The sequence below is a fragment of the Erpetoichthys calabaricus genome, chromosome 1 (genome assembly GCF_900747795.2).
Source record: "Erpetoichthys calabaricus chromosome 1, fErpCal1.3, whole genome shotgun sequence".
Lineage (NCBI taxonomy): Eukaryota > Metazoa > Chordata > Cladistia > Polypteriformes > Polypteridae > Erpetoichthys > Erpetoichthys calabaricus.
In genome coordinates this window covers 268,483,648-268,509,618 of record NC_041394.2, presented here as the reverse complement: position 1 = coordinate 268,509,618, position 25,971 = coordinate 268,483,648, and the positions used below count along the sequence as shown (strand labels likewise).

The 25,971-nt window shown below is 37.3% G+C and overlaps 1 protein-coding gene across 1 annotated transcript in view; it reads left to right on the top strand.

The window, feature by feature from the left end:
• LOC114661741 (voltage-dependent calcium channel subunit alpha-2/delta-1) overlaps positions 1 to 25,971 on the top strand; it is a 754,616-nt gene that overhangs the window by 157,979 nt on the left and 570,666 nt on the right. Inside the window, 1 exon segment of the mRNA XM_051920004.1 lies at positions 427 to 543. Coding sequence (XP_051775964.1) covers positions 427 to 543 — 117 coding nt within the window.

Below are 25,971 nucleotides of genomic sequence, written 5' to 3'. Positions count from 1 at the left end.
TGTATTTAAGTCCTTGTTATAGCATTTAGTGCTAACCCTGATTTTCATTATTTACTTTTATTTTGTGTAATACTACAATGATAGTTTGTATTTACTGTTATTTATTGGCCTCTTCCAAGCTTCTGTTTTTATTTTACCCTTTTGAATATTTACTGTATGAAGCACTTTGAGTATGGGAGAGGCACTTACAGAAATTAAATGTGTTATTATTGTTTTTAACATTATTATTATTACTGAGGGAAAAAACCCCTACCTACCCATGTGCCTGAATTGGATTAAGGGTTTTGTGAGTATTACGTATGTTATATCTTGAAGTGCAGTTATTAATGGCTCATGACAAGTAAACTGTATATAAAAGTGTATGGTAAAAAAAAGCTTTATTTGAACAGTTTAATATAGATATTGAATACATTTTATGTTTCATAGATTTTCAATAGAAATCGGGACTCATACACTGTGGAAACAAATAATGCTCAACAGTTGGTACAGAGTGCTTCACGAAACATAGAAAACTTGCTGTTGAACAGGTCGAAAGCTTTGGAGGTGAGTACTGAATTTTCATTTCCATTCTAAGTTTGTGACTAATGTTTTTCTTTTTTTTCAAAGATAGCCAGTTGCTCTTAGCATGCTTGAGATTCCCATTTTTAATATATTTCTGCAGTAAATAAATTCTTCAATAGTTTAGGTACTGCAAAAATACCTTTATTTACTTTTATGTAACTAGTCTTCTTAACACTTATAAAACATCAGTAGATGGGTTTTTTTGTCTCTGTGCAGTGTGGCATATTGACATGATGGTAAAATTTCTTGATAATATGAAGGATTCACCAGTCTTATACTAAATATGTAACATCAAGAGAAATGTGTCTCAGTTTAGTCACCTCAGTCCACCTCAAAATGAAGCTTTGTTAATAGGTCACATTGCAGAAATGAATAAACACTTTATTGATGGTTTGTAAGTGTGATGAAGATCCAAAGAAGTGTTCGTTAAGGTCTTGCTACATTACAGTAAATAAGTAATAGATGTGGTACCACATTTCCAAACGTAAACTTTGAATTAATGATAAAAGAATAAAGATACATGATATTTTGTATAGTTCAGGTGTTTTGTTGGTATAGTATAAAAATCAGAGACATACTTGTTTTATATATAAGAAAGAATATGAAGTGAAATAATCGCAGTGTTTATAGCATGGGTGTGACTTTCAAAATCTGGTCCCATAGTCACCATCTTCAGGAAAAGATGACTTTGATGCTTCATTTTAGACCACTACCAACAAATATTTCAGCTCATCTCAATTGTATACTGTTTATAATATGCACCTGCCACTTACCATCACTGATCACTGACCTTTGCCCCCTACTTTAATATGGTCTATCAATTGGTAGCAGCCATTTATACCTCTGGAGCTACAACAGTCAATTGCAATGGTAATCTCAACAAAATGGCCAACTGAGAAAGTTTATTAAAGCCTATATACTTATACCATGTTTCGTTTTCCAATCAATAAAGTCAAGGCATAACTTTGCTAGTATTACTAAAAAAATGAAAAATACATGAATATACAGTAAATAATTCAGATTTGTATGATAAAAAAATTCACTATAGTAAAGATCAGAAAATGTGTTTCTGTTAAACGTAATTATCTACACCCGCCGTACTTCATTTGTTCTGTTTTTCATGTTAAATTCATTTTAAAGTCCCCTGTTTTTAGCTGTTATTTATTATATGCATAATCAGGATTAATCAATCAACTCATTAATCAATGATCACTTATCTATAATGATTAAAATAATAAACAAATCTGCTAAAGTGCCAGCAACACTCACCCCTTCTCTGATCATTTTGTGGCAATACAAGTAATTTCCTTTCTCAGCATCTCCTGGCTTTGCATCCACATTAACGAAAACATTATGGGATTTAGTAAAATAAATCCCTGCTGGTTACTGTCTCTACTTAGTCCAAAGTAGAGTCACCTCCAGTACTTGGGAGCAAGTCAGGAGGCAACCCCCATAACCAACTACACAAAATGGAGAATGCAGAACACAGGAACAGCTTGATCAGGACAGATAACATAGCAACCTTTCCTGGCAAGAGGCACCATCACAAGAGGAAGTCTGATTTCTAACCACAAATACTTTATTAAACCAGTTATCACAGAAATAAACTGCAGGATTACATTTGTAGATGATGCGTGTAGTTCCCCCTAGACAATATTACCGAATGTTTGAGTAAACACATTGCTATATTGATTTATACTTTTTTTCTGACATCATGCAAAGATTCACTAAATACTGAATATTAATTTGAAAAAATAAACTAGCAATCAAGCAACCAGTGCTGATTTGTATGTTTTGCCATGATATAAATGCTTTAGTTTCTTGGCACTTCAAAGTGCTATTCACTATACTAGTGATTTGTTTGACAAGAATACACTGACCCTAGGGCTTATTCCTTATTGGGGTGATTTAGTCATTAATTCAACATCCCACTGTACCAGTATTTTGAATTTTGGAAGAAACCAGGACAACCCTACCTAAATATTGAGAGCAGGTGCAAACTCTACAAGGGGTTTAGGAGTGGTAACCAAACTACTACTATGACATCCATACACACATCATTTACAGTATGCATTATTCATTTGCAAGTATAAGATACAATATTTGCAAACCCACCTAATCCAATTCATAATTGTGGAACATATGTAAATATGGAAAAAGTAATTCCTAATTATATATTATGCAGTATGTTTCAAAATTGTGTCCTTCAGTTGAAACGTTTTTCATTAGCAAGAATAAATTTAAATATTGCTATAGTTTTCAGGAGTTCAACTTTTCTAACCAAGAAGAGTTTAATTACTTTGAATTTAAACCAGCAGATAGTTTCTATTTATGCAATGCATTCTCCCTCTAGACTAAAAGAGAATCTTACCCATTATACAAAATTGTGTTGTCTGATCTCTGACTGATTAGTTCCGTTGCTCTGAGCCCAAAACTAATTTCTACAAGCAATCTAAAATTCCCCCTCTTCTTAATAGACTTAGAGTTTGTTGGAGTCATAAATACTGGAGAATTTTAGCTTAGTCACTCTACCAGAAAAAAAAAATCTCTGTGCCGTCCTTATGGCATTCTGAATCATTTCTGTCAGCTCCTTGTGCGAATGAGTTTATCCTAGGGCATTACATTTGACAGATGTACCCAAGAATAAAAATGCAGTATACTTCACACTGGGGTTTGCTCCAGCATGGCTATCACCCTATATGGCTCCTGTTAAAGCACCCTAGAGGTGGGAGGTTTTTAGGGGCTATAGTGTCTTTTCCCAGCACATGTGTCCCTGCCATATGGAAATGCCTGGAATATTGGAGATATTGCTCATGCATATACAGTTTATTTCCAATAGAACCATAAAGATCATCTGCTAATGTGAAAGCCTATCTACATTTAAATCATAAATACAGTGCCCTTTATTGGCTTTGACAGATTTTGGAGTGACCTATTAAAGAAAGCAAATAGAAATTCAGAGCTGAAGCAATTTAACTTCATAATAATTTGTCAAAAAATTCCATAGCAGACCATTCTCAAATAGGAAATCAGGGTCATGAGGACTAAAGCCAGTCCTGGATGCATAGGCTGGGACTAACTTTGGTTAGGGTGCTGGATCACTAGTACATTATAGAGCAAATTTACACTCACATAAGGCCACTTTTTGATGACCAATAAATCTATGACACTCATTTTGAGGGATGTAGATGGAAACCTGGAGCACACAGAGTAAAAGCCCCACAGAAATAGTCAGCCAGGCAGTATTAGCACAAGGCTAGAACCTATCCATGACGGGGTGTCAGTCCATTGCAGAGTTTACAAAGTCACACTCGGTTATATAGGGTTAAGCGCTGGCTGTCAGTTTTACCTGCATGTTGGAGTAAAACTGGAATATGAGGAGAAAAACCAGTATGGACAGGATTTGAAATAGAGCAGTGAATAAGAAAGAGTAACCCACTGCACCACCATGCCACTTTAACCACTGAACACAGTCCAATAAATGCATAGGTTGTGACTGAATAAATGACCAAATCCAGTGTATTTAGAATTGTTTTTGGTTGAATACTGAGTCTATAACTTGTGTGTATTTATTTTTTATTCTGAAAATATAACTGTTTTACTTTACTTCTTTATATGGTAGTCTAGAATGCAGACCTTGTTAATAAAAAGTGTTTTGAGCTGTGTGAGCCACTGATGAAGTAAAACCTATGTAAAATAGATAATGTTATACACCTCAAATTAAATATGCCAAGCCAAAGTCACAGGCAGCAGACATATCCTTTACTTGCAGAACTTAATTTTACATCTGATTAATGTTAGAGTACATGCAAGTGAGGTTTTTTGTTGTGTTTGGTTTCCTTTTCCCTTTGGCCTTTGGCATATAAATCATCTTTTCTAAAACAGTTATCATACTCAAGTCAAGTAATACGGCTCACATTTTTAGCCTAAGGTAGAACGACCAAGCATTTCTGCAGTTAATTAGACCATGTTCCATACAGTATTTGATTTATCTGCTTTCTGATGACATTTTGTTCCACATTAATTGAATTAAATTGCAGGATATACTCAGAAGACTGGATGTTATTTGTTTTCCATAATAAGACAGCAGCAAAAAAAAAAAAAATAATTATGCGCATGGAGCTTTGAACAGTCAAAACAGAACAAAACAATAATATAAATATTAAAAAATATGCCACATTCGGTGGGAAGGTTGACGGAAACAGGAAAAATTATAAATAATATTTGTTGCATGTGTAAATTCCTAGAGGCTAAGGCTAAGAGGGTTAACAATTTTATACCGTACAAGTTGGAAGCTGAATGAGCCCAAAGGGCAATGAGAAAGCTAACATATCGAGCCAGCATCAGGTGTAAGAAAAGCATCAAACGCAAATGGCACGCTCTTGCATTTTGTGGTATACTTATACACAGTCACCCTAAAATAAAATTAGAGGGTTAGAGAATCTTCATTTTCTATCTTGCTATTTATTTTTATGTCTTGCTTTTCACAAATTAACTTAGGCAGCTGTTTGGACTGATGTGGAGTGAGCTTTTGTCTGAGTTACAGTGAATAAACTGAATCAGCACTCTTAATAGTGGTATAGGCCAGCATCTGGCCATATGTGTTACATGTTTTGTCTGCCCAGCCATGGCAATTACCCAAAAGTGGAAAGTGAGGTGATATAATCTTCTCAGCTAAGGAATTGTGAGATTTTATAACATGAGTCTAGATACCAGTCAAGATTGTGTTTTAAATCCACAGAATAGTGCATGAATGGCACAATATCTTTATTTATTTGTGTAATATTATAGGAGGAGTCTAACTGCAGTATGACTGACTTTTTGAGGTTTCAGGTCTGTGCACTATAGAACAGCGGTTTTCACCTTTTTTGACCTGTGGACCAGCAGAAGTCTGAGTAAATTTTCACAAATTGGAGAGCTGGAAAATATAATAATCATATTTACTTTTGTATCATATTTTGTCCAACCAATAGCTTAAGTGGAACAAATTAGTGCTGGTACTCTGTTTTTAAGTCTGATTTTTTTTTTAATAGAGTAGAAATTCTAGCATTACTAATATTAGATTGGTGACTGGGGCGGAGGGGGTAGTGGGTACTGTTGTATAGTTTTGAGCATCTGTATTTATAAACATTACATCATAGAAGGAGGTCCTCTTAGTAGTTTTGTTCTTCCAGATTTACTTACCTTAAATCAGAGAGCAGGGTCCCGTTGGAAGTTTTGAGCTTCAAAATTTACTAATATTAGATCAGAGAGGGGGGGTCCCCTTGCATGTTTCGAGTTTCTGAATTTATTAACATGCGTTTGTAGAGTGGCTGTGGGGTAAATTGGGTATGGGTTAATCTTTGGTGTTTCACATGTCTACCACATTTTCATACCTTAGTTTGGAGAGCTTGGAGTTTCAAGCATCCAGATTTAGGGGTTTGGATTCTATTAGTTTCCATTTAAACTACAAAGTGTTCACATTGGCAAAAAACATGAACTGAGAATTCACTGAAAACATTTTACAGACTGGTACCAGCAGTTAAGAAACACTGCTATAGGAAAAGACAAGCACTTTAATAAGTAAACATAAACAGAAAAATCATTATCAAGATGAGATTACAGATCAACAACAACAACAATAACATTTATTTATATAGCACAAGTGTTTTACAAGATGAAGAAAGAAAAAAGAAAAATATAAAAAAAAAATTAGGCAATACCAAGTAACAAAGACTAAAGTAAGGTCTGATCGCCAGGAAGACAGAAAAAAACATGCCAGAGGGCTGGAGAAAAAAAAACCAACAAAATCTGCAGGGGATCCGAGGCCACAAGACCGCCTCACCTAACATAAATGATCTAAATCAGTCCTTGTGGTTTTCAGGCTTCACGTGGAAGAATTAAATGATGATGGTCATGTGGACATCTGGCCTTCAATCCATCAATGTAAGGACTGCATGGTTCCTTGATCAGGTGGTGGTAGCGCAGATCACCACCACAGAAAACTGGAAAAAGAACAGCAAAGAAAGTAGGGGTTAGTAAGGATTGCGAAGCCATGATAAAAATAATTAAATGCATATACAGAATATTAGGGCTACAATAAAATGGAGCTATAACAAAGCCATATTTAAATAATGGGTTTTTAACAGTTTTTTAAAATGCTCCACCATATTAGCCTGGGGAATTTCTATCGGTAAACTATTCCAGATTTTAGGTGCATAACAGCAGAAGGCTGCCTCCCCACTTCTTTTAAGTTTAGCTCTTGAAATTATAAGCAGACACTCATTTAAAGATCTTAGGTTACGATTTGGAGTGAAAGGTGAAACACATTCTGAAATATAGGATGGAGTGAGATTATTTAAGGCTTTGTAAATCATAAGCAGTATTTTAAAGTTAATTCAAAATGGCACAAGTGACCAGTGTATTGACATCAAAACTGGAGAGATCAGCACAATAAAGATCAGTACAGTACGTGCAGAAGAAACAAATAGGAAAATATAGTTACAGAATAACCAACTGAAATTCAAAAGCGAAAAGGTGAATTTTGAAGTATGTGCATTCCATTGATGGAACTCCACAGACAAGAGAAGAATTTTTAGTGGCCAACAGTTTCTGGTTCAAGATGAGACATAAGTGTGGATAGAGACACAAGTAATAACTGATTGTAAAGTATACTTTCAAATGACTTAGAGGATGTAGCTTGTGTTTAGACTTTAGTAGCAGATCAGAGTCCATGAAGGAAGTGTAGTGAGAATGTTGAACTCCAGATAATACTCTTTAACTGTTTAATGCAGTGTCTTTTACAAAGACAGCATGATAACAGATTAAAAAGAAATAACAATTTAAGAAATACTCTTGTGTTTGCTTTTTATGTTACATTATGATTCCAATATAGTATTTTTATTTGGATTTATTTTTTAAAATGTTTTATATATTTATTTATATGTGTTGTATATGTATTATATTATTTTGCATTAGCATCTGATGGATTTATTATAATCCAATTTAAGAAATGTTTTAATGTTAGGCCCACTGTACTATATAATCCATTATAATTGTGTACTATTTTATTCTAATCTTTTCTGCTGGTCTTCTCACAAATTTCTCACCATCAATAGGCCTGTCACTCTGCATGTATGAACATCCTGACAGCCACCTTTGTTCATTTCTGTCACGTTGTACTCTTCTAGCATATTGAGATTGGCACATTTTCTTGTTTGATTTTCACTTTTTGTGTTACAATGGTTTTTCATGGGGTTTAGTATTGTAGGTTGTGCTGGGTCCTTACTGTTTTATACCTTCTGTAAAAATTATGCTTTTTGTCTGACTTTTTGAACTAATCATTTGCATTTCTTGTTTTAAAAATTTCATAATTTTTGGTAATTTCTAATTAGGTTTGCTTGCTTAACCACAGACTTTATACCACATAATTGTAGTAGTAGAAATTTTTAGATGAACATAATGTAAAACATACTGTATTAATAGATTCAGAAATATCCTAATAATGCTCCATATTTTAAAAGATAGCAGTCTTTTAACTTAAAGATTTAAAAGTCTTGGCTGCTGCATATTGGGCATCTTGTATGTTCAACTGTATATATTACAACCAGGTCAATAGAATACATTTTGCATATTGTTATTTAATTGCTAAAAAAATAAATGCTTGCTTGACTCCTCAGTGAGAGGGATGGCTTAAGTTGCATTGGTCCCATGACTAATAAGTAAAGTGCACAGATTTAATTTAATATGCCTGACGGCATAACAGATGCCATTTGGTAATGGAGAAAACAGTATTGTAGCTACTTGGGGAGCTTCGCGCAGACTTCAGATGAAAACGGTTGTCATTTCTTTTTCCCTCTCCTAGGGATACTTCATACATTTGCAAATTCAACACTTCTATTCATTGCCTACGCCAAGAGCTGACTTTTGAAATGTGGCATTTACGTCACCATAGTCTGGCACAGCTGATTATGCTAGCTACAGCAGCCTACTGTTTCATGGTGTGTTGGAAAGCTAAGCCATTATGTGTATTAGTGCTGAATTTGGTTATCATTAATGTGCCTTTTATAAGTCTTTTCAATATGTTGTAAGTTTCCTTTTGTGTATTAGTTTGGCAATCTTAGTATTAAGGACTAAAAGTGTCTCTAAAACATTGTCAGAATAGTAAAATTATTGGTTTCCAGTAGACTAGACACCGCTCAATGGCAAACCCAAATGGGCGAGGAGGAGTACAGCACCTCATCAGTATCTCCATATACACAGTTGCTGACCCATTGACTGCTCTGTAGGTAAGTATTTAGGATTTGAACATAATGCATTCTGCTATAAAGAGCATATACAAAGGCCTGAAGTGAGAGGTGACATGCAGCCGTCTTGGCTGATTGAATAGAAGAGGTGCAACTGTATTTTGAACTAATTGCAGTAACTTTATCGCACTTGTGGGTCTTTCTGCTACTAGTGAGTTGTAGTAATCCAGACATGACAAGACCAAAAACCTGGGCCAGAAGTTGTGCTGAATACCCAGTCATAAAAGGTCTGATTTTGTTGATGTTATACAGAGTGAATCTGCATGATTGAGAGACAGATGAAATGTAGATAGATAGATAAATGTAAATAGAGAAAGATAGCTGCTCATCAATCACCGCCCCCAGGTTGTGTACTGATTTAGCATGTGTTTGTGACAATGAGCCAAGCTGTACAGAGACAGAAGTTGAAAAGACTGCCTGGCTGGGAATAACAAGGAGCTCCATCTTTGCCAGGCTGATCTGTAGATGGTGGTTCTTTAACCAGGTAGAACTTTCAGTAAGACAGGCAGAGACTGTAGTTGATACCATGTTGTTGGAATGTACGGAATGATGGGTACAGCATCAGCATAGCACTAATATGAGAAAATAAGGGATTAGATGATGGAGCCCAGTTAGGTGGTGTAGACAGAGAAGAATACTGGACCGAGCACTGATCCTTGGAATACACTGCATATCTGATGCACCCTTGACATTTCCCCTCCCTGGAACACATTGAACACATGATAGGATCTGCTCAAGTTGTAGGACCTCAAATCATCTAAGAGCAGTCCCAGTTATGTGTGTTAGGGGAGTGACACTTAAATTTGTGGAAGTGCAGTTGCATGAGAGAACAAGGTCTAGCAGATTGCCAGCTTTGCAAGTTAATAAGGTTTGGAGCTGTGTTATGTTGAAAGACCAAAGACGAGCGAGAAATCTGTGGCAGGAAGACTCTCCAGGTAAATACATTTCAGTTATTTATTAAACCAGTAACGGTGCACTGCACGATAACATGCAGTGAAAACACGACTTGAGCATTCATAGTTTTCATACTCTCTCTCTGTACATTTAGCATTCGTTTGCTCAGAGGTTGATGCACTTGCTGCTTCCTGAGCAGCTCTTCTTTTCTCCACCCTAGCGGGTGCAATTACTTAGTATGTTTTCTTTAATTTTTCACTTAAGCTGGCACTTAAGTGTTCAATCTGCCTCAAGAATGATTTAAGGTATAGGTGGAGGGTGGTAGGGATGAGAACGGCGCCCGTATGCATGCGCCACACAGCCGCCCTGCTGGCCGCTGCCAAAAGTTGATTCTACAATAAAATAAAATTAAAATGAAAAGAGGAATAACATTGGAGGTCAATCATCACCCCAAAGTGGATAGTAGATGTCACTTAGTATATGTGTACCAAATTTCAGGTCAATAGATCAAACAGTTTGCAAGCTACAGGTGATTTAAAATCCTGGTCAGACAAACGAACAGCCATGGTAGCGTATACTGTATATATAAAGATCTTACAAGAATTATTAAATTAATTTAATTTTAAATTATAACCACTGTTCCAAAAAAGTTGTGACACAGTGTAAAATGCAAATAAAAACAGAATGCAATGATTTGCAAATCTCATAAACAGATATTTTATTTATAATAGAACACAGAAAATATATATGAAATGTTAAAACTGAGAACATGTATCATTTTAAGAAAAGAATTTGACGGCAGCAACATGTCTCAAAAAAGCTGGGACAGGGCCATGTTTGCCACTGTGTAGCATCCCCTCTTCTTTTAACAACAGTCTGTAAATGTCTGGGAACTGAGGAGACCAGTGGCTGGACTTTAGGGAAAGGAAAGTTGTCCCATTCATGTCTGACATAAGATTCTAACTGCTCAACAGTCCTGGGTCTCCTCTGTTGTATATTTTTATTTCATGATGTGCCAAATGTTTTCAGTTGGTGAAAGGTCTAGACTGCAGGAAGGCCAGTTCAGCACCCAGACTCTTCTACTGCAAAGCCATGTGGTTCTAATAGATGCAGTATGCTTGTCATGTTGAAATATGCAAGGCCTTCCCTGAAAAAGACATTGTCTGGATGGGAGCATAGTTGCTCTAAAACCTGTCTATAGTTTTCAGCATTGATGGTGCCTTTCCAGATGTGCAAGCTGCCAATTCCACAGGCACTAATGCACCCCCATGCCGTAAGAGATGCACACTTTTGAACTGAGCACTGATAACAATCCAGATGGTCCCTTTCCTCTTTAGTGCTGAGGACGCGGCATCCATGTTTTCCAAAAAGAATTTCAAATTTCGATTTGTATGATCACAGAACAGTTTTCCACTTTGTCTCAGTCCATTTGAAATGAGATTCGGTCCAGAGATTTCTGTATCATTTTCACATATGTCTTCTTCTTTGCATGATAAAGCTTTAACCTGCATTTGTGGATGGCACAGCAGATTTTGTTCACAGACAATGATTTCTGGAAGTGTTCCTGAGCCCATGCAGTGATTTCCATGACATAATCATGACTATTTTTAATGCAGTGCAGCCTGAGGGCCCAAAGATCATGGACATCCAATATTGATGTTCGGTCTTGTCTCTTGCGCACAGAGATTTCTCCACATTCTTGAATCTTTTCATGATACTATGTACTGTAGATGATGAGATATTCAATGTCTTTGCAGTTTTACATTGAGAAACATTATTCTGAAATTGTTCCACAATTTGTAGACTGTTTTTTGCAGATTGATGAACCTAGCCCATCTTTACTTCTGAGAGACACTGCATCTTTAAGATGCTCTTTTTATACCCAGTCATGTTGCCAGTTAACCTAATTTGAAATTCAAAAATACTTTTCATTAAATAGTAAAATGTCCCCTTTTCAAAATCTGATCTGTTTCTTATGTTCTATTGTGAATAAAACATGAGTCTGAGATTTGAAAATCATTGCATTCTGTTTTTATTTATATTTTACACAACATTTGGAATTGGGCTTGGAAGAATTGGAATTGGGCTTGTAACACTTAAAGTAGTTAAAACAACCTATCCATTATCCTTTTGAGTGATGTTAGAGTCATAGATGTGTGAACTTTGTCATCAAAAGAGATATAACTTTTAATCTTCTGAGATTTTCTTGTACCTGTTAAAAATATTTTATGATCCTACATTTATGCTGCAGATTTTCCTCTGTGAATATCAATTGATCTGCTGAAACCTCAATCTTATTTTGCTGTTAGCTAAATGGAAAATTGGATTAGATTACCTGGTAAGCAACAGTGCTCCAGTATGTCACGGTATTCACACAATGCTCCACCTGCATCAAGGACTCTAGTGTATACCTGGATAACATTCTTCAAACCAGAGCACCACTATCACCAACCTGCTGTTTCAACACCTTTTACAGTAGGTTCAGTCCTTCACATGGCTGTCTAGTCATATCTTCAGTAAGAACCAAATGAAATTGGAGCTGGATGAATAATGGAAGTTATTCCTTTTCTTATGTGGACATTTTTGATATTAGAATTTAAGAAAAGATGGCATAATTCAACTAACCTGTTCCTATTCATTGAAAATTTTGAAAAAATGGTAAGTTGAGACATGAGGGTCCCCAAGATCATATTTTCAAATACATTAATACTATTGCAGTTTGTGTAAACTTATATTTTGAGCACATAATTATATTCAAATTGAATTTATAAGTGTTACATGATGACAATTTTCTTTACCAAATCTTTACTTTAGTATTAGAAACACTAAAAATTATGTAAATAATAATAATATTGTTACTAGTAGTAGTAGTGGAATCAAAGTTCTAATCTGTTAGGTACACTAATTACTCTTAATATACTGTTTTTAAGCATTTGTCTGTCTAAAAGTAAATCTGCATTGCGGAAGAAAATGAAGAGAGACAGAAAACTTGGTAAAGCACAGAACAAAGCAAACACTATTTTCCACCATTCAAACAATACCAAATGAAATTTAGTGAGACAGTATTCAGTTATTGATTTATCTACCAAGCAGTAAGATATTGCTTAAAGGCCGTGTCTGCAACAGCAGACATTTCCTCATTAATTGTTCTACTGGCTGGAATCAATGAAGATGTGTTAATAAACTAGATGTTGAAGGGCTAGGCCCTTATAAATGGTTAATGAATTGTAAATTAAATTGGAGAAAAATCAGAAAGGAGAGAAATTACAGAGGTATAGAGTCTTAGAATATTGATTTATTAGGGATGAATTAGTTCTGCCTGTGCCTTTGTGTAGACTAAGTGTCAAAGAAGACTGACAGTGTTCACAAACACGCCAAATCCTTTTCCCACTTGGTGTTTTATTTCTTTGGCTTCAGTAACTAAACTTGACAAAATCGTGGCTTGGACAGGAGAATGTAGATGCCAGTAGAAAGTGTGAATAATACTGTTTTAAAATTTTCATACCATAACATATCAATTTAAAACTAGCTTAATCCATTTGAAGCTCACGGGTATATTAAAGTTAGTATTCAATTTTTTTCCCCTTTTCTTAGTTCAAAGTTTATCCTGTGATAAACTGTTATTCATACTAAAAGGTATTTTCATGCATGTTTTCTTCTTACCAATCCTCCTGTTATCATTTTTCAGTTTCTGTGGTTGCTTCATTCAGGTCTGCAAAAGTGTCAAAAGCAGTCATGTTGATAACAGTCAAAATGTAAAGTAAATTATTAGCGACAATCTAGATATTTATCATGAAAAGGGGAAAATGAAAAAGCAAAACCATGTGATTTTACAAACGTAGTCCTAGTTTACTGGATGCAATAAGAACAAGAGCTGTCAAAAAACATCATGTTAATGTTATTTAAAAAATAATCAAAGGCTAAGATTTGACATCTCAACAAACCACACATCTAAACCCAGTGCTCCTGCCATTACAGCAAGTGATATGTTTCAAACCATTTTTTAAAACTCTCCTATAATACTGACTGACACTAAATAAAGTAATGATAGATAGATAGATAGATAGATAGATAGATAGATAGATAGATAGATAGATAGATAGATAGATAGATAGATAGATAGATAGATAGATAGATAGATAGATAGATAGATAGATAGATAGATAGATAGATGAAATATTATTTATCCACAGGGGGAAATTTTACAGATTCTCATTAAATAAATAAATAGTGTGACAGATAGGGAACGCTCTCACTCCCTTGAACACTCGGACACCACGCCAGACACCAGATAAAAGTCCAAATATAATTTTTATTTAGACTATATCGTGCACAAAGCACCCTCCTCTCCACAATACTCATATAATACAGTAATAATCAATAATCAATCCTCCACTCTCCCAGACGCATTGCCACCCTTCCACCCAGCTCAGCTCGACATCTGGGATCTCCCACAATTCTTTTATAGTCCTTGACTCGGAAATGTTTCTGTCTCTGTCCATGTGACTGTTAACACTTCCGGGTCAGATAAAAACTCCTTTTCTTCAACCCGGAAGCACGTCATTTTCTCTGTCCACGTGATTAGGACGTACTTCCGGGTTGTAGTGAAAATAATCCTTGTTCCTCCCTGCAGCGTCCTCTAGCGGCCCCCATGGTATCTAGCAGGGCTGTGGATAAAAACTCCATTGTCCAGGATTCCCTGCTGGCCTTTGGGGCACCTCCATGCTGCAGGGAGAGCTCCACCTGGCGGCCTGGGGGTATTGGCCGGGATGAACGGCCGGCCATATATCACAATAGATAAATATATATATATGATATATAAGAAATATATATGATATATAAGTGAGGCATTGCTGTTGGTATAAAGTACTTGTAGGAATGCACCACCTCCACATACTCTACCTGAATAGTGAGTGGGCGCAGAGGCTCTTTGGTGCGAAGAAACTCTATTACCAGTTCCTTGGTCAGTGCATGAATGTAATGAATGTAATTTTTTGACATGACAAGAAAGTACTAATGCTTTCATTGATACCATGAGTAGTGACTTATGTGTACAGCTACCATCCTGTTCATTTTTATTTGCAGGCATTTCTTAGTGCACTTTTTCCACAGCTCCTTTCACTCCGGCCATAATTCTCTGGTAAAGGATGTGCAATACCTATGGAAGGCTTAAGAGCTAAAACCTCTTGGTTTATTATGGTCTAGTTTTTTAAACATAGAATTATTGCTTATGAAGGGTGATCAAACTGTTTTGATGTGTTGGAATAACATAAACAACCATAGAACCAGTAAAATCACAAATTATACTTTTAAGATAACCCTCGTAAACACCCCTATGTTATATTATTCAAAAAGATTTTCTGTCGAACTCAAATGCAATTACTCTTCATGGGTAGCTGACTTGACACTTTCATCACACAGCTTTCAGTAAAGGTTGTTCTTAAGATTTGGAAACAAATGTTAGTTGCATGGTTACCTGGTCTGGAGAACAGCATTTGTTAGGAATGTCTTCAAATCTAGTCTTGCAGAGCAGCTTTTGCACTTCATACAGTACGAGTGGGAGCATTGTTGTTAAGAAGAAGCAACATGGTTGATGGCTTTCCATGCAGATTTTCACTTGGTTGTCTGCAGCAATAACGATAGGAAGTCTGTGTAATGTTGAACATTTTTGAAGAATGTTATCAATATAGAGTACACTCTCAAGATCATACATACTGTATTTGTGCACATGGTCTTGCCGGCAGTGGTTTGGACATAGAATTTCTTTGCTTCTCGTGAATCTCGCTTGATTCCAATTTTTTAATTGTTTTTTGAACTCTGGGTCATAGTGATGTATTCAAGTTTAATACCCAGGTCTAGTTTCATTAGACCAAGATTAATTTCAGGAGCAAACATTTTAAGCATGCAATGTACCAGACTTTGCTTATGTTTAATTGTTTATGAAGAATGAATTCAACTAGTTAATTCTTATAGGCTATCTCACACACTGTCACTCTCCAGTTCTCCATTACATTTTGTTCCACAGTGTCAACTTCTTTTCTGTTATTGATGTCAAAATGATGGCCAGACATTTGGGCATCTTCAAGGGACAGCTTCCCATCTCTTTTGAAGCCTCTTGATTGTGGAATATGTAGAGGACTGGTAGACATTGGCTAGGAGGGAACAAGTCTCTGAAGGCGTGTTGCTTTTTGTCGTACTATCAGGTCAGGTCAGGTTGAAGAGCATGCACTGGTACAGATCCTTGCCACACCCACCACATGACAAAACACCTTGGGATCCAGGTTGGCAACCCCCCCTGCTAGACATACTCAGTCCCATCCCACAGAAATGACCATCTATCTGCCGCAGCCAGGTTTTATGTGGGTGTCGTCTAGGCCTTGTCCAGTCACTCAAGTCTTCAACAATGGGGATCCTATGAGCTGGATCTCCCTCGTGGAATTGCGCCTCATGGCCGTAGTGCCGTAAGTGATGCTCCCTAACAATGCAGGTAATGTGCTGTTGTACCTTTAATAAATTTTTAAAAAATAATTACATGACAAGAGTGTTTTGAGCTGACTTAATCAAGGATTTCATATTAAACAACTGATAAACTGATGGACCTAAAATTAAATTCCACATTTTTATCATTTTTTTATATTTATAGTTTTCCAACTAAATGCAGGACATATAATAACTGAAGGATGGAACTATTTTTGTGAGCGATTTGTTGCTGTCATTTTTAAAAAGGGCTGTTTACAAAAGAATAGGGAATCGAACCCAAATAAAGTGAGCAAAATCTAAAATGGGTACAGAGTCCTGGAAGTTTCCTGTGTGCATGTTTCCTTAAAAATGATGGATGCATCTGCGATTTGGTAGATATGCAGCAATAAACAAGGACCGCAGTTTCATGCAGGAACCAGTCACAGGATCCCATATTATTTTGGATAAAAATCAGGAGCTAATGATGTATGTTGAGTACACAGCAAGTACATTTTTAAGTGCATTATGTGCATATTTGTAAATGTAAATTATGTTAAATAAATGAATACAATCTTAAGATGTTTTAAATTTAGGTTTCATGGACAATTGAAACCACATGGATCTAAATGTTATCATATTTTATATTACCTTTAGCAAACCAAGATTTTTGGATAACAAAAAACTTTTTTCTTTTATAACCTTAAGGGTTTCTTTTAATGGATTAAGGTTTTATAGTTTTATTTCACATAGCCCCTTTGTTTCTGTATTGATTATGGTGGCAGACTCTATAAATATTTTATGAGGATTTGACACCAAGTGGGGTGCAATAGTAGCTATTTCCAGAATAAAATCAAATATTTATTCACCAAGCTCTAGTTTGTTGTGTTTTCTTTTCTCCTCTTGTTGATTTGCTTCTTTTCTGATTTTTTCTATGCTTATAGCAGCAGAGATTTGTCCTCTCTGAGTATATGGTCAATGTATATACTGCACTAGTGGTCTGCTACAATATATGTGTCATTAAAGTATTGTTATATATTATATCAATAAAAATAATGTATTTTGTTAGAACACTTTATTAATTAAATGCAGTTTAAGTGCTTTACAAAAACTAAAATGCTTATTCAGTTCTCATTTGCTAGTATACTGAATTAAATACCGAAGCTTGAGGGGGAAAATTAAGCAACTAGATTTGATTATTTATAGAAGGAACAAGGCAAGAGCCACTTTATATCTTGCTTTTAATATAAAGACCTCAAGAAGTCAAATGGTTCTACTGTGTTCATATATGCAGCATTCATGAACCATGTCACACTGTGACTGCCAACAATAACACATTGAAAATCTTGGCATGATAGGATACTGAGCTGTTTCAGATAAAACTGAAATACCTTAACATCCATCCATCCATTTTCCAACCCGCTGAATCTGAACACAGGGTCACGGGGGTCTGCTGGAGCCAATCCCAGCCAACACAGGGCACAAGGCAGGAACCAATCCCGGGCAGGGTGCCAACCCACCGCAGGACACACACAAATACACCCACACACCAAGCACACACTAGGGCCAATTTAGAATTGCCAATCCACCTAACCTGCATGTCTTTGGACAGTGGGAGGAAACCGGAGCGCCTGGAGGAAACCCACGCAGACACGGGGAGAACATGCAAACTCCACGCAGGGAGGACCCGGGAAGCGAACCCAGGTCCCCAGGTCTCCCAACTGCGAGGCAGCAGCGCTACCCACTGCGCCACCGTGCCGCCAATACCTTAACATATTTTCCCAATTCATATATTATTGTAGTATACACATTTTCAATCTCATGTTATGCCAGTTCAGTGGTGCTTAATCAAGACTCAAAATGGATCAAAAGACACAGCATACAAAATTTGTGCATATGGATTAGTGGACCAGTCAGAGAACATCATCCACAAACACTCTGATGTTACTCAGTAGACTTTCTCCTGCTCACATCCAACTGGAGGTTCATTCTTTCCTTTCAAATGACAGACATATATATTATTATAGATATACATATAAAATGTGACATTTCTGGTAGGTTCACAACCTAAAATATGTAACATTTGTGCAGCGGGTACTAAGCCTCCATCAGTCTGTTAAAACCTGGTCCTCACACTTCTGTGAACTCACACCTTGGCAGTGTATGTGACACCATGTTGTTACTCATTTCTTAAACCAGGTACATGGTGAGTGTATCATTACAAGCTGATACATAAATGTGATATGTTCTGCTGAATCACCAAATATGGTGACATAAAGATAGTTAGAGAATAAAGCACATGGAGTCAAAAAGCCCTGATAGGCTGTATCACTAACCTGAAAAGGTAAGAGCAGCCCTATACAGAGCTTGTAAAAGCCTTCTTTACGGCACTGCACAGTCAATTTTGGCACTTGACTGTTTTAATTACACTATTAAAAGTATACAAACAACAACATAGTGCTGTTAAAAAAGAGGAGTAAACAACATGCCAAAATGTGGCAAAATAATATGCAGAAGTAACAAAATGTCGGAGAAACAGCCACAAACTGATCTAATTATATGACTGACAACACCACCAAACAACTCTATGACAACTTATTGATCACCATGTGATCAACCATTTGTCCATCATGCCATGTGATCACACTTCCTCTTGACACCTTGATATAACACTCATCTTGGATCCCAGCAGAAAAAGTAAATTCACAGCCCAATTATCCAAAAAGAAAACTAAAGTTAATAAATGCCAAAAATAATAAACAGGAGGGTTCTGTTGTATGGAGGAGACTTAAACGTGGCAAAATTCGGTGTAAGACCTCCACAAATGAGCATAAAGCAGGCCGGGGCCCTCACTACCAAGACCAGAACAGATTCACCAAGACTAGCACTAGCTTTCTCCCAACTACCACTAAAAGCTTTTGGCTGAACTAGGTCCAAAGTATGGGAAAACTGTTTTAACACTTATTATAAATCTAAAGAGTCCTAAAAGGTTTCACATGGACGAGAAACCATAAAAACTCTGGCATGTGACAAAAAGGCAGCAAGGATTAATTGTGAAAAAGGAGTATTTCATTCGAGAGCAAAAATGATCCCAAAAGGTGCTCCAAAGAGCAATAAGGAGTTGCCTACACTACCAAGAAAACAGAATCCAATTAAATACAGTAGAGAAAAATGCTGAAAAAACCCCAATAAAACATAAATACATAAAGCACAATAACTTCTTGACCAGCTGCTTGAGTTCCTATTTTTTTGTCTTAAATATCCAGAGGGAAGGCTCAGTAATGGTGATGTCAGAGTGACCCTGTCTTGTGAGGAACCATCCACAAAGAACAGGGAATATGACATAGACTTAAAGGGACAATACACAATTAACCAATCATAAGCGAATCAACATAAATGATATAAAAAATAAATAAATAAATAATTAAAAACTAAAACAACAATAAATCATACAATACACATGAATGAATATATTAATTCAACAGATTCTTTCTGGGCGGCACGGTGGCGCAGTGGCAGCTACCTCGCAGCTAGGAGACCCAGGTTCACTTCCTGGGTCCTCCCTGCGTGGAGTTTGCATGTTCTCCCCGTGTCTGCATGGGTTTCCTCCGGGCGCTCCGGTTTCCTCCCACAGTCCAAAGACATGCAGGTTAGGTGGATTGGTGATTCTAAATTGGCCCTAGTGTGTGCTTGGTGTGTGGGTGTGTTTGTGTGCGCCCTGCGGTGGGTTGGCACCCTGCCTGGGATTGGTTCCTGCCTTGTGCCCTGTGTTGGCTGGGATTGGCTCCAGCAGACCCCCGTGACCCTGTGTTCGGATTCAGCGGGTTGGAAACTGGATGGATGGATGGATTCTTTCTGAGGGCTGGTTCACAAACAGTAGGTCATTAATAAACAAACAGATTTTGCCAATTGGAAGAACTGGCAAGCCAGAAAGAAAGAAAGTTTTTGATTATGATCAGCAGACAGGTCTTTCAGAGAAATAAATCAAAATTAAATTCTAAAAATAACTGGAGTCAAAACCTAAAAGACTGAAAAAACTGAGCATCAACGTTCAAAACGAGAAACCAAAATCAAAGTAACAAAACAGAGTTCTAAGCATAGTCTAATCTTTTTCCTGACTAAGTATTACACAAGAATGAAATTTTGTCATGCATCCAAATATCACGTTGGAAGCCCTAAGAAGAATATTTTTAAAACTATCTAGGAGAAAAGACATGGTCAGAAATCAAAAAAAGAGTCAAAAACTGAGAGATCTACCATACTGTTATCAAGGCCAAATCAAAAAATCAGAGTCAAAATATCAAGCAAGAGTCAAAACGAGGGAGAAGCTATTGGGAAAAAAAATTTAGAAGCACCGAAACGAGTGACAAGATGGTGTTTTGAATCTGCAAACTCAAATGAGGAAATGCCCAAAATGGACACCTTTTAACCCATTGCTTCATACCAGCGTCTCACACTGTATGGATCTGAAATTGCAGATTTGTTCTAACGATTGAATAGCAACACTTAAAATAAGAGTCTGATCACAAAACTGAAGTTAGATTCAGTGTCAAGGGCTAAAAAAAACATGAGTCGTCAGGCTCACAAACGAAGGGAAAGATAAACATCCATCCAACCCACTGTATCCTAACTACAGGGTCATGGGGGTCTGCTGGAGCCAATCCCAGCCAAGGCAGGAAACAAACCCCGAGCAGGGCGCCAGCCCACCGCAGGGCGTGCACACACACCAAGCACAATTTAGAATCACCAATGCACCTAAAACATGTCTTTGGACTGTGGGAGGAAACTGGAGTACCTGGAGAAAACCCACGCAGACACGGGGAGAGCACACAAACTCCATGCAGGGAGGACCCGGGAAGCGAACCCGGGTCCCCTAACTGCGAGGCAGTAGTGCCACCGTGCCGCACCAAAAGATAAACAGAAAACAAAAAATATTAACTAGAGACTCTATTCGTAACACTAAAGAAATGTGTGTGGCAATGCATAACACTATCTTATATAGCAGTAGTGTGATGACATCACATGCCATACCCTTGCACCACCTAACCGATATCATAACTATAAACAACTTGTTGGCACCTATGTTAAGAGATTTTGAAATACCATTGCAAGTAGGATAACAAAAATGTCAAAATGTCAACAAAAATGTCAGCATGAACTGGAACTGCAATAAATGGAAATAATATGAATTGTACACAAAAAAGTAACAACTAGTGCAGCAGGTGGTCTTGGTAAACTGGGTCAAGACCTCTATTGGCTTTGTTGTTATTGGATTTTAAGCTAGACTTGAATAAAAACTCAAATAAATGAACACCTACCAAACCGGTAAATTAAATTAGAAATGAAGGCGATAATTTTATTAGCAAAAATTAGGGTTATTCCAACAAACAAATTTTAAATTGTTATGATCTTGCCACTCAGGAAAATAAACAAAGGGGCTCTGTCTTTTACTGAGGAGAAGCTTCTGTCTGGCCACTCTCTCATAAAGCACAGATTAGTGGATTGCTGCATTGATGGTTGTTCTTCTGAAGGCTTCTACCAGCTCCACTGGTTCTGTGGAACTCAGCCAGAGTGATCATCAGGTTCTTAATTACCAGCCTTACCAAGGCCATTTTCTCAGTTAAGTCGATAGGCCATCTCTAGGAATAATCGTGGTTGTTCTGTACATCTTTCATTTACGAATTATAAAGGCACCTGTGCTCTTTGGAACCTTCAGTGCTGCAGGAATTTTGTTTTTGTAGTCTTCCCTTAAACCATACCTCAACACAGTCCTGTATCTAAGCTGTACAAGCAATTCCTTTGACTTCATGGCTTGGTTTTTGCTCCGATACACATTGTAAACTGTGGGACTTTCTGTAGACAGGTGTGTGCCTTTCCTAATCATGCCCAATCAATTCAGTTGATCACAGGTGGACTCGGAACAAGATGTAGAAACATCTCAATGGTGATCAATACAATTGGATGCACCTGAGCCAGATTTCAAGTGTCATAACAAAAGATCTGAATACAGTGGAACCTCGGTTCATGAATGTCTCTGAACACGTACAAATGGGGTTACGACCAAAAAGTTCGCCAAACTTTTGCATCTGTTCACTACCACACACTCGGTATACGAACAAGCCAGTTTCCCTTTTGGTTTGTGCGTGCCAATGATTTCCACACATATTCAGTCTCTCCCTGTGCATTCCCTTTGCAGCGAGAGAGAGAGAGAGAGAGAGATAGAGACAGACAGACAGATAGACAGACAGACAGACACGAGAGAGAGAGACTCACACACACACACACACACACACACACACACACGCTCACGAGAGAGAGAGAGACACACACGCACACGCGCACACACACACACACGCACAAGAGAGAGAGGGCTGGCCGCATAAGGCCGAGAAGGCAGTTAAAGAATGCACCGGGTTTGTTTTTAAAGAGACTGAGCATTGTTTTAACCTCGTTGTATTTAATGAAGACTTTTTTCTATTGGATTTTAACCTCCACTTCAGTTCTGTTTACAGCGATCGGTTCGTAGCGTGCATTGTTGCAATGTTACTTTATTGGTTGTTTATTAAATTACGGATTTTTCAAATGCTCATTTTTTTCCCTGTGCTTAAAACTCATTAAAAAAGTGTTTTTAGCCAGCGGTTCCTAGCACTATAGCGCGAACTCTTGCAATGTTAGTTTTCTCTGTTGTTCAAGGTTTTCTCAGTGCTATTCAATGTTTTTACATTTAGTTTACTATTACGCTGTGCATTCTATGGCATAATTAACTATATTTGTGCTTAAAAATCTTTAAAAAATATATATTTACATACAGTTTGTACAATCTGGAACGGATTAATTGTATTTATATACAATCCTATGGCAGAAATGACTTCGGGTCATGACCAAATCGGGTTACGACCAGAGTTTTGGAACGAATTACGGTCGTGACCCGAGGTTCCACTGTACCTGTATCAATGTGATATTTCAATTTTTTATATTTAAATAATTTGCAAAAATTGATAACATTTTCTTTTTGCTTTGCCGTTTAGGGGTATTAAGTGTTCTTTAAGTGCTGTAACATAGCAAAATGTGAAAAAGTGAAGGGGTCTGAATACTTTCGGAATCCTCTCTATATTTTACAGTATATGCTGAATATGTATATGAATATGTACTGTATATGTGCATAATAAATGATGAGTTTGAATTTTAGACCACCTTTGCATGTATTATTTTATCTCTAAATATGGACTTTCAAATAAAAGTGTACTATTTAAAAATAAACCATGATTTCATATAGAAATGCATTGCATTATTTTTTTTTTAGGTTTTGTGCCTTACCGAGGGCAGATGCAATTCACTTTTTCATGGCAAGTCATATATTCTCCAGTATTCACCCTCTATTTAAAAATAGATCTTTCTGAAATCATATTCTGCATATTTAGTGCTTACTTCTTTAAGAAATGAACAACCTATGATTTTAATAATATTTAATTTAAGTGATAAAATACCCTCTTCCACCTCATAGGGAGTGCAGCACTCTAGTGCCTGTGGTGTATCACCCTGAGTGCCAGGTGTAAAGCTAGCATAAATTTTCACTGTGTTAAGTCAGCAGAAATGCAATCTGTTACCTTTGAGGCAAACTAGACGCTCCTTTATCTAAAGTTCCTGTGCTTGTATCTGAAAACACAATGACAAGGATAGTTGTAGGATGTACAGAACTATTCAGTGGAAGCAAATATGAAAAATGTGCTTTACTGTTTTGATAAGGTATTATCTGTTAATTTTCTTAATTATTGTTTTTACGTTTTCCTGTTATACTAATTTGGATTTGGTGGGTTTAAAAATAGGGAGAGTGTAGAATGGATAGATATTTTAGATCTCACTCCTGTAAAACACATTGTGCTTTCACTTCACCTAATCACATGATGTATACTGATCAAAATATTTTTCTTGCTTCCCCAGTCGACAATTCATGATTCTGGCAGACTAATAAAAACAGATAAACTTTAAAATAAGAATATGATCACATACTTTTAAGATACATAAGGCACTATGTCAGATTGCCAATTACTATAATACTTGAACACTTTCACTTAAACTTGGTGAAAGGATTGTTACATGAGGAAAATACAGAATATAAAGTAAATTCAAGATTTGAGGGTGAAGAACCCATTCTGACAGCATGGTGTGACAGGAAGCAACTCTCAAGGGGGCCTCAGTCCAAGGCACGCACCTACATTGAGACTCAAATGGAGCTCATTTTGAATTGCAAACCAATCCACCAGGGTTTATGGTGGTGAAGTGGGTAGTACTGATGCCTCAACATGTGGAGTCCAGGGTTCACATCCTAGGTCTGGATGTTGTCTGTGTGGAACCATGATTATTCTCCTTATGTGTGCTTTATTCCTGTTAATCTCTGTACAGTGATCCCTCGCTATATCGCGCTTCGCCTTTCGCGGCTTCACTCCATCGCGGATTTTATATGTAAGCATATTTAAATATATATCGCGGATTTTTCGCTGCTTCGCGGGTTTCTGCGGACAATAGGTCTTTTAATTTCTGGTACATGCTTCCTCAGTTGGTTTGCCCAGTTGATTTCATACAAGGGACGCTATTGGCAGATGGCTGAGAAGCTATCCAGCTTACTTTCTCTCTCTCTCTCTCTCTCTTGCGCTGACGTAGGGGGGTGTGAGCAGGGGGGCTGTGTGCAGCTGCTTCCTGAAGGACAGGCTGCACGGAGCTTCGCATACTTAAAAGCTCAAAGGGCACGTATTGATTTTTTTTATCTGTCTCTCGCTATCTCTCTCTCTCTCTCTCTCTCTCTCTCTCTCTCTTCCTGCTCCTGACAGAGGGGGTGTGAGCTGCCGCCTTCAACAGCTTTGTACCTGCGGTGCTTCGCATACTTAAAAGCCAAAAAGCCCTATTGATTTTTTTTTTGACTGCTTGCTTTGCACTCCTTTGAAAAGGAAGATATGTTTGCATTCTTTTAATTGTGAGACAGAACTGTCATCTCTGTCTTGTCATGGAGCACAGTTTAAACTTTTGAAAAAGAGACAAATGTTTGTTTGCAGTGTTTGAATAACGTTCCTGTCTCTCTACAACCTCCTGTGTTTCTGCGCAAATCTGTGACCCAAGCATGACATTCTAAAAATAACCATATAAACATATGGTTTCTACTTCGCGGATTTTCCTATTTCGCGGGTGGCTCTGGAACGCAACCCCCGCGATGGAGGAGGGATTACTGTATTCCTACCACCTCCACACCCAAAGATGTGCATGTAAGATTAACTAGCAATTCCAAACTGGCCAAGAGTGAGTGTGGGCATGTATACCTACTTTCACCCTACAAAGGACCTTACAGAACAGTGTTTCTCAACCACTCAGTTGTGAGTTGGTATTGTTCACAATGGTAGTGAGTTGCAGTGGGTAGCAAAGTGAGCCATGGTGGGTCATAAATGGGTCATGGCAGGTCGATGCTGTGGCGATTGTGCTCAATCCACCCACTCCTGCTCTGACGATTGCAGTCAATACACCAAAGGGGACCCAAAACCCCCACTGTGATGATCACACTTATTTCACCAGATTCATCAAGTGGGACGCCAGTCACACCCTTGCTATGATGATCATGCTCGATTCACCAAAGAGGAAAACCGTTGGTGGGTCGCAAAGACAATTACATGGGAGAAGCAGGCTGCAACATCTCAAAGGTTTAGAAACACTGCTATAGTAGACCCTACAGAAGACTGACGTTCCATCTTGCAGCAAGTACTGCTGAGATATAACTATCCTTCATATA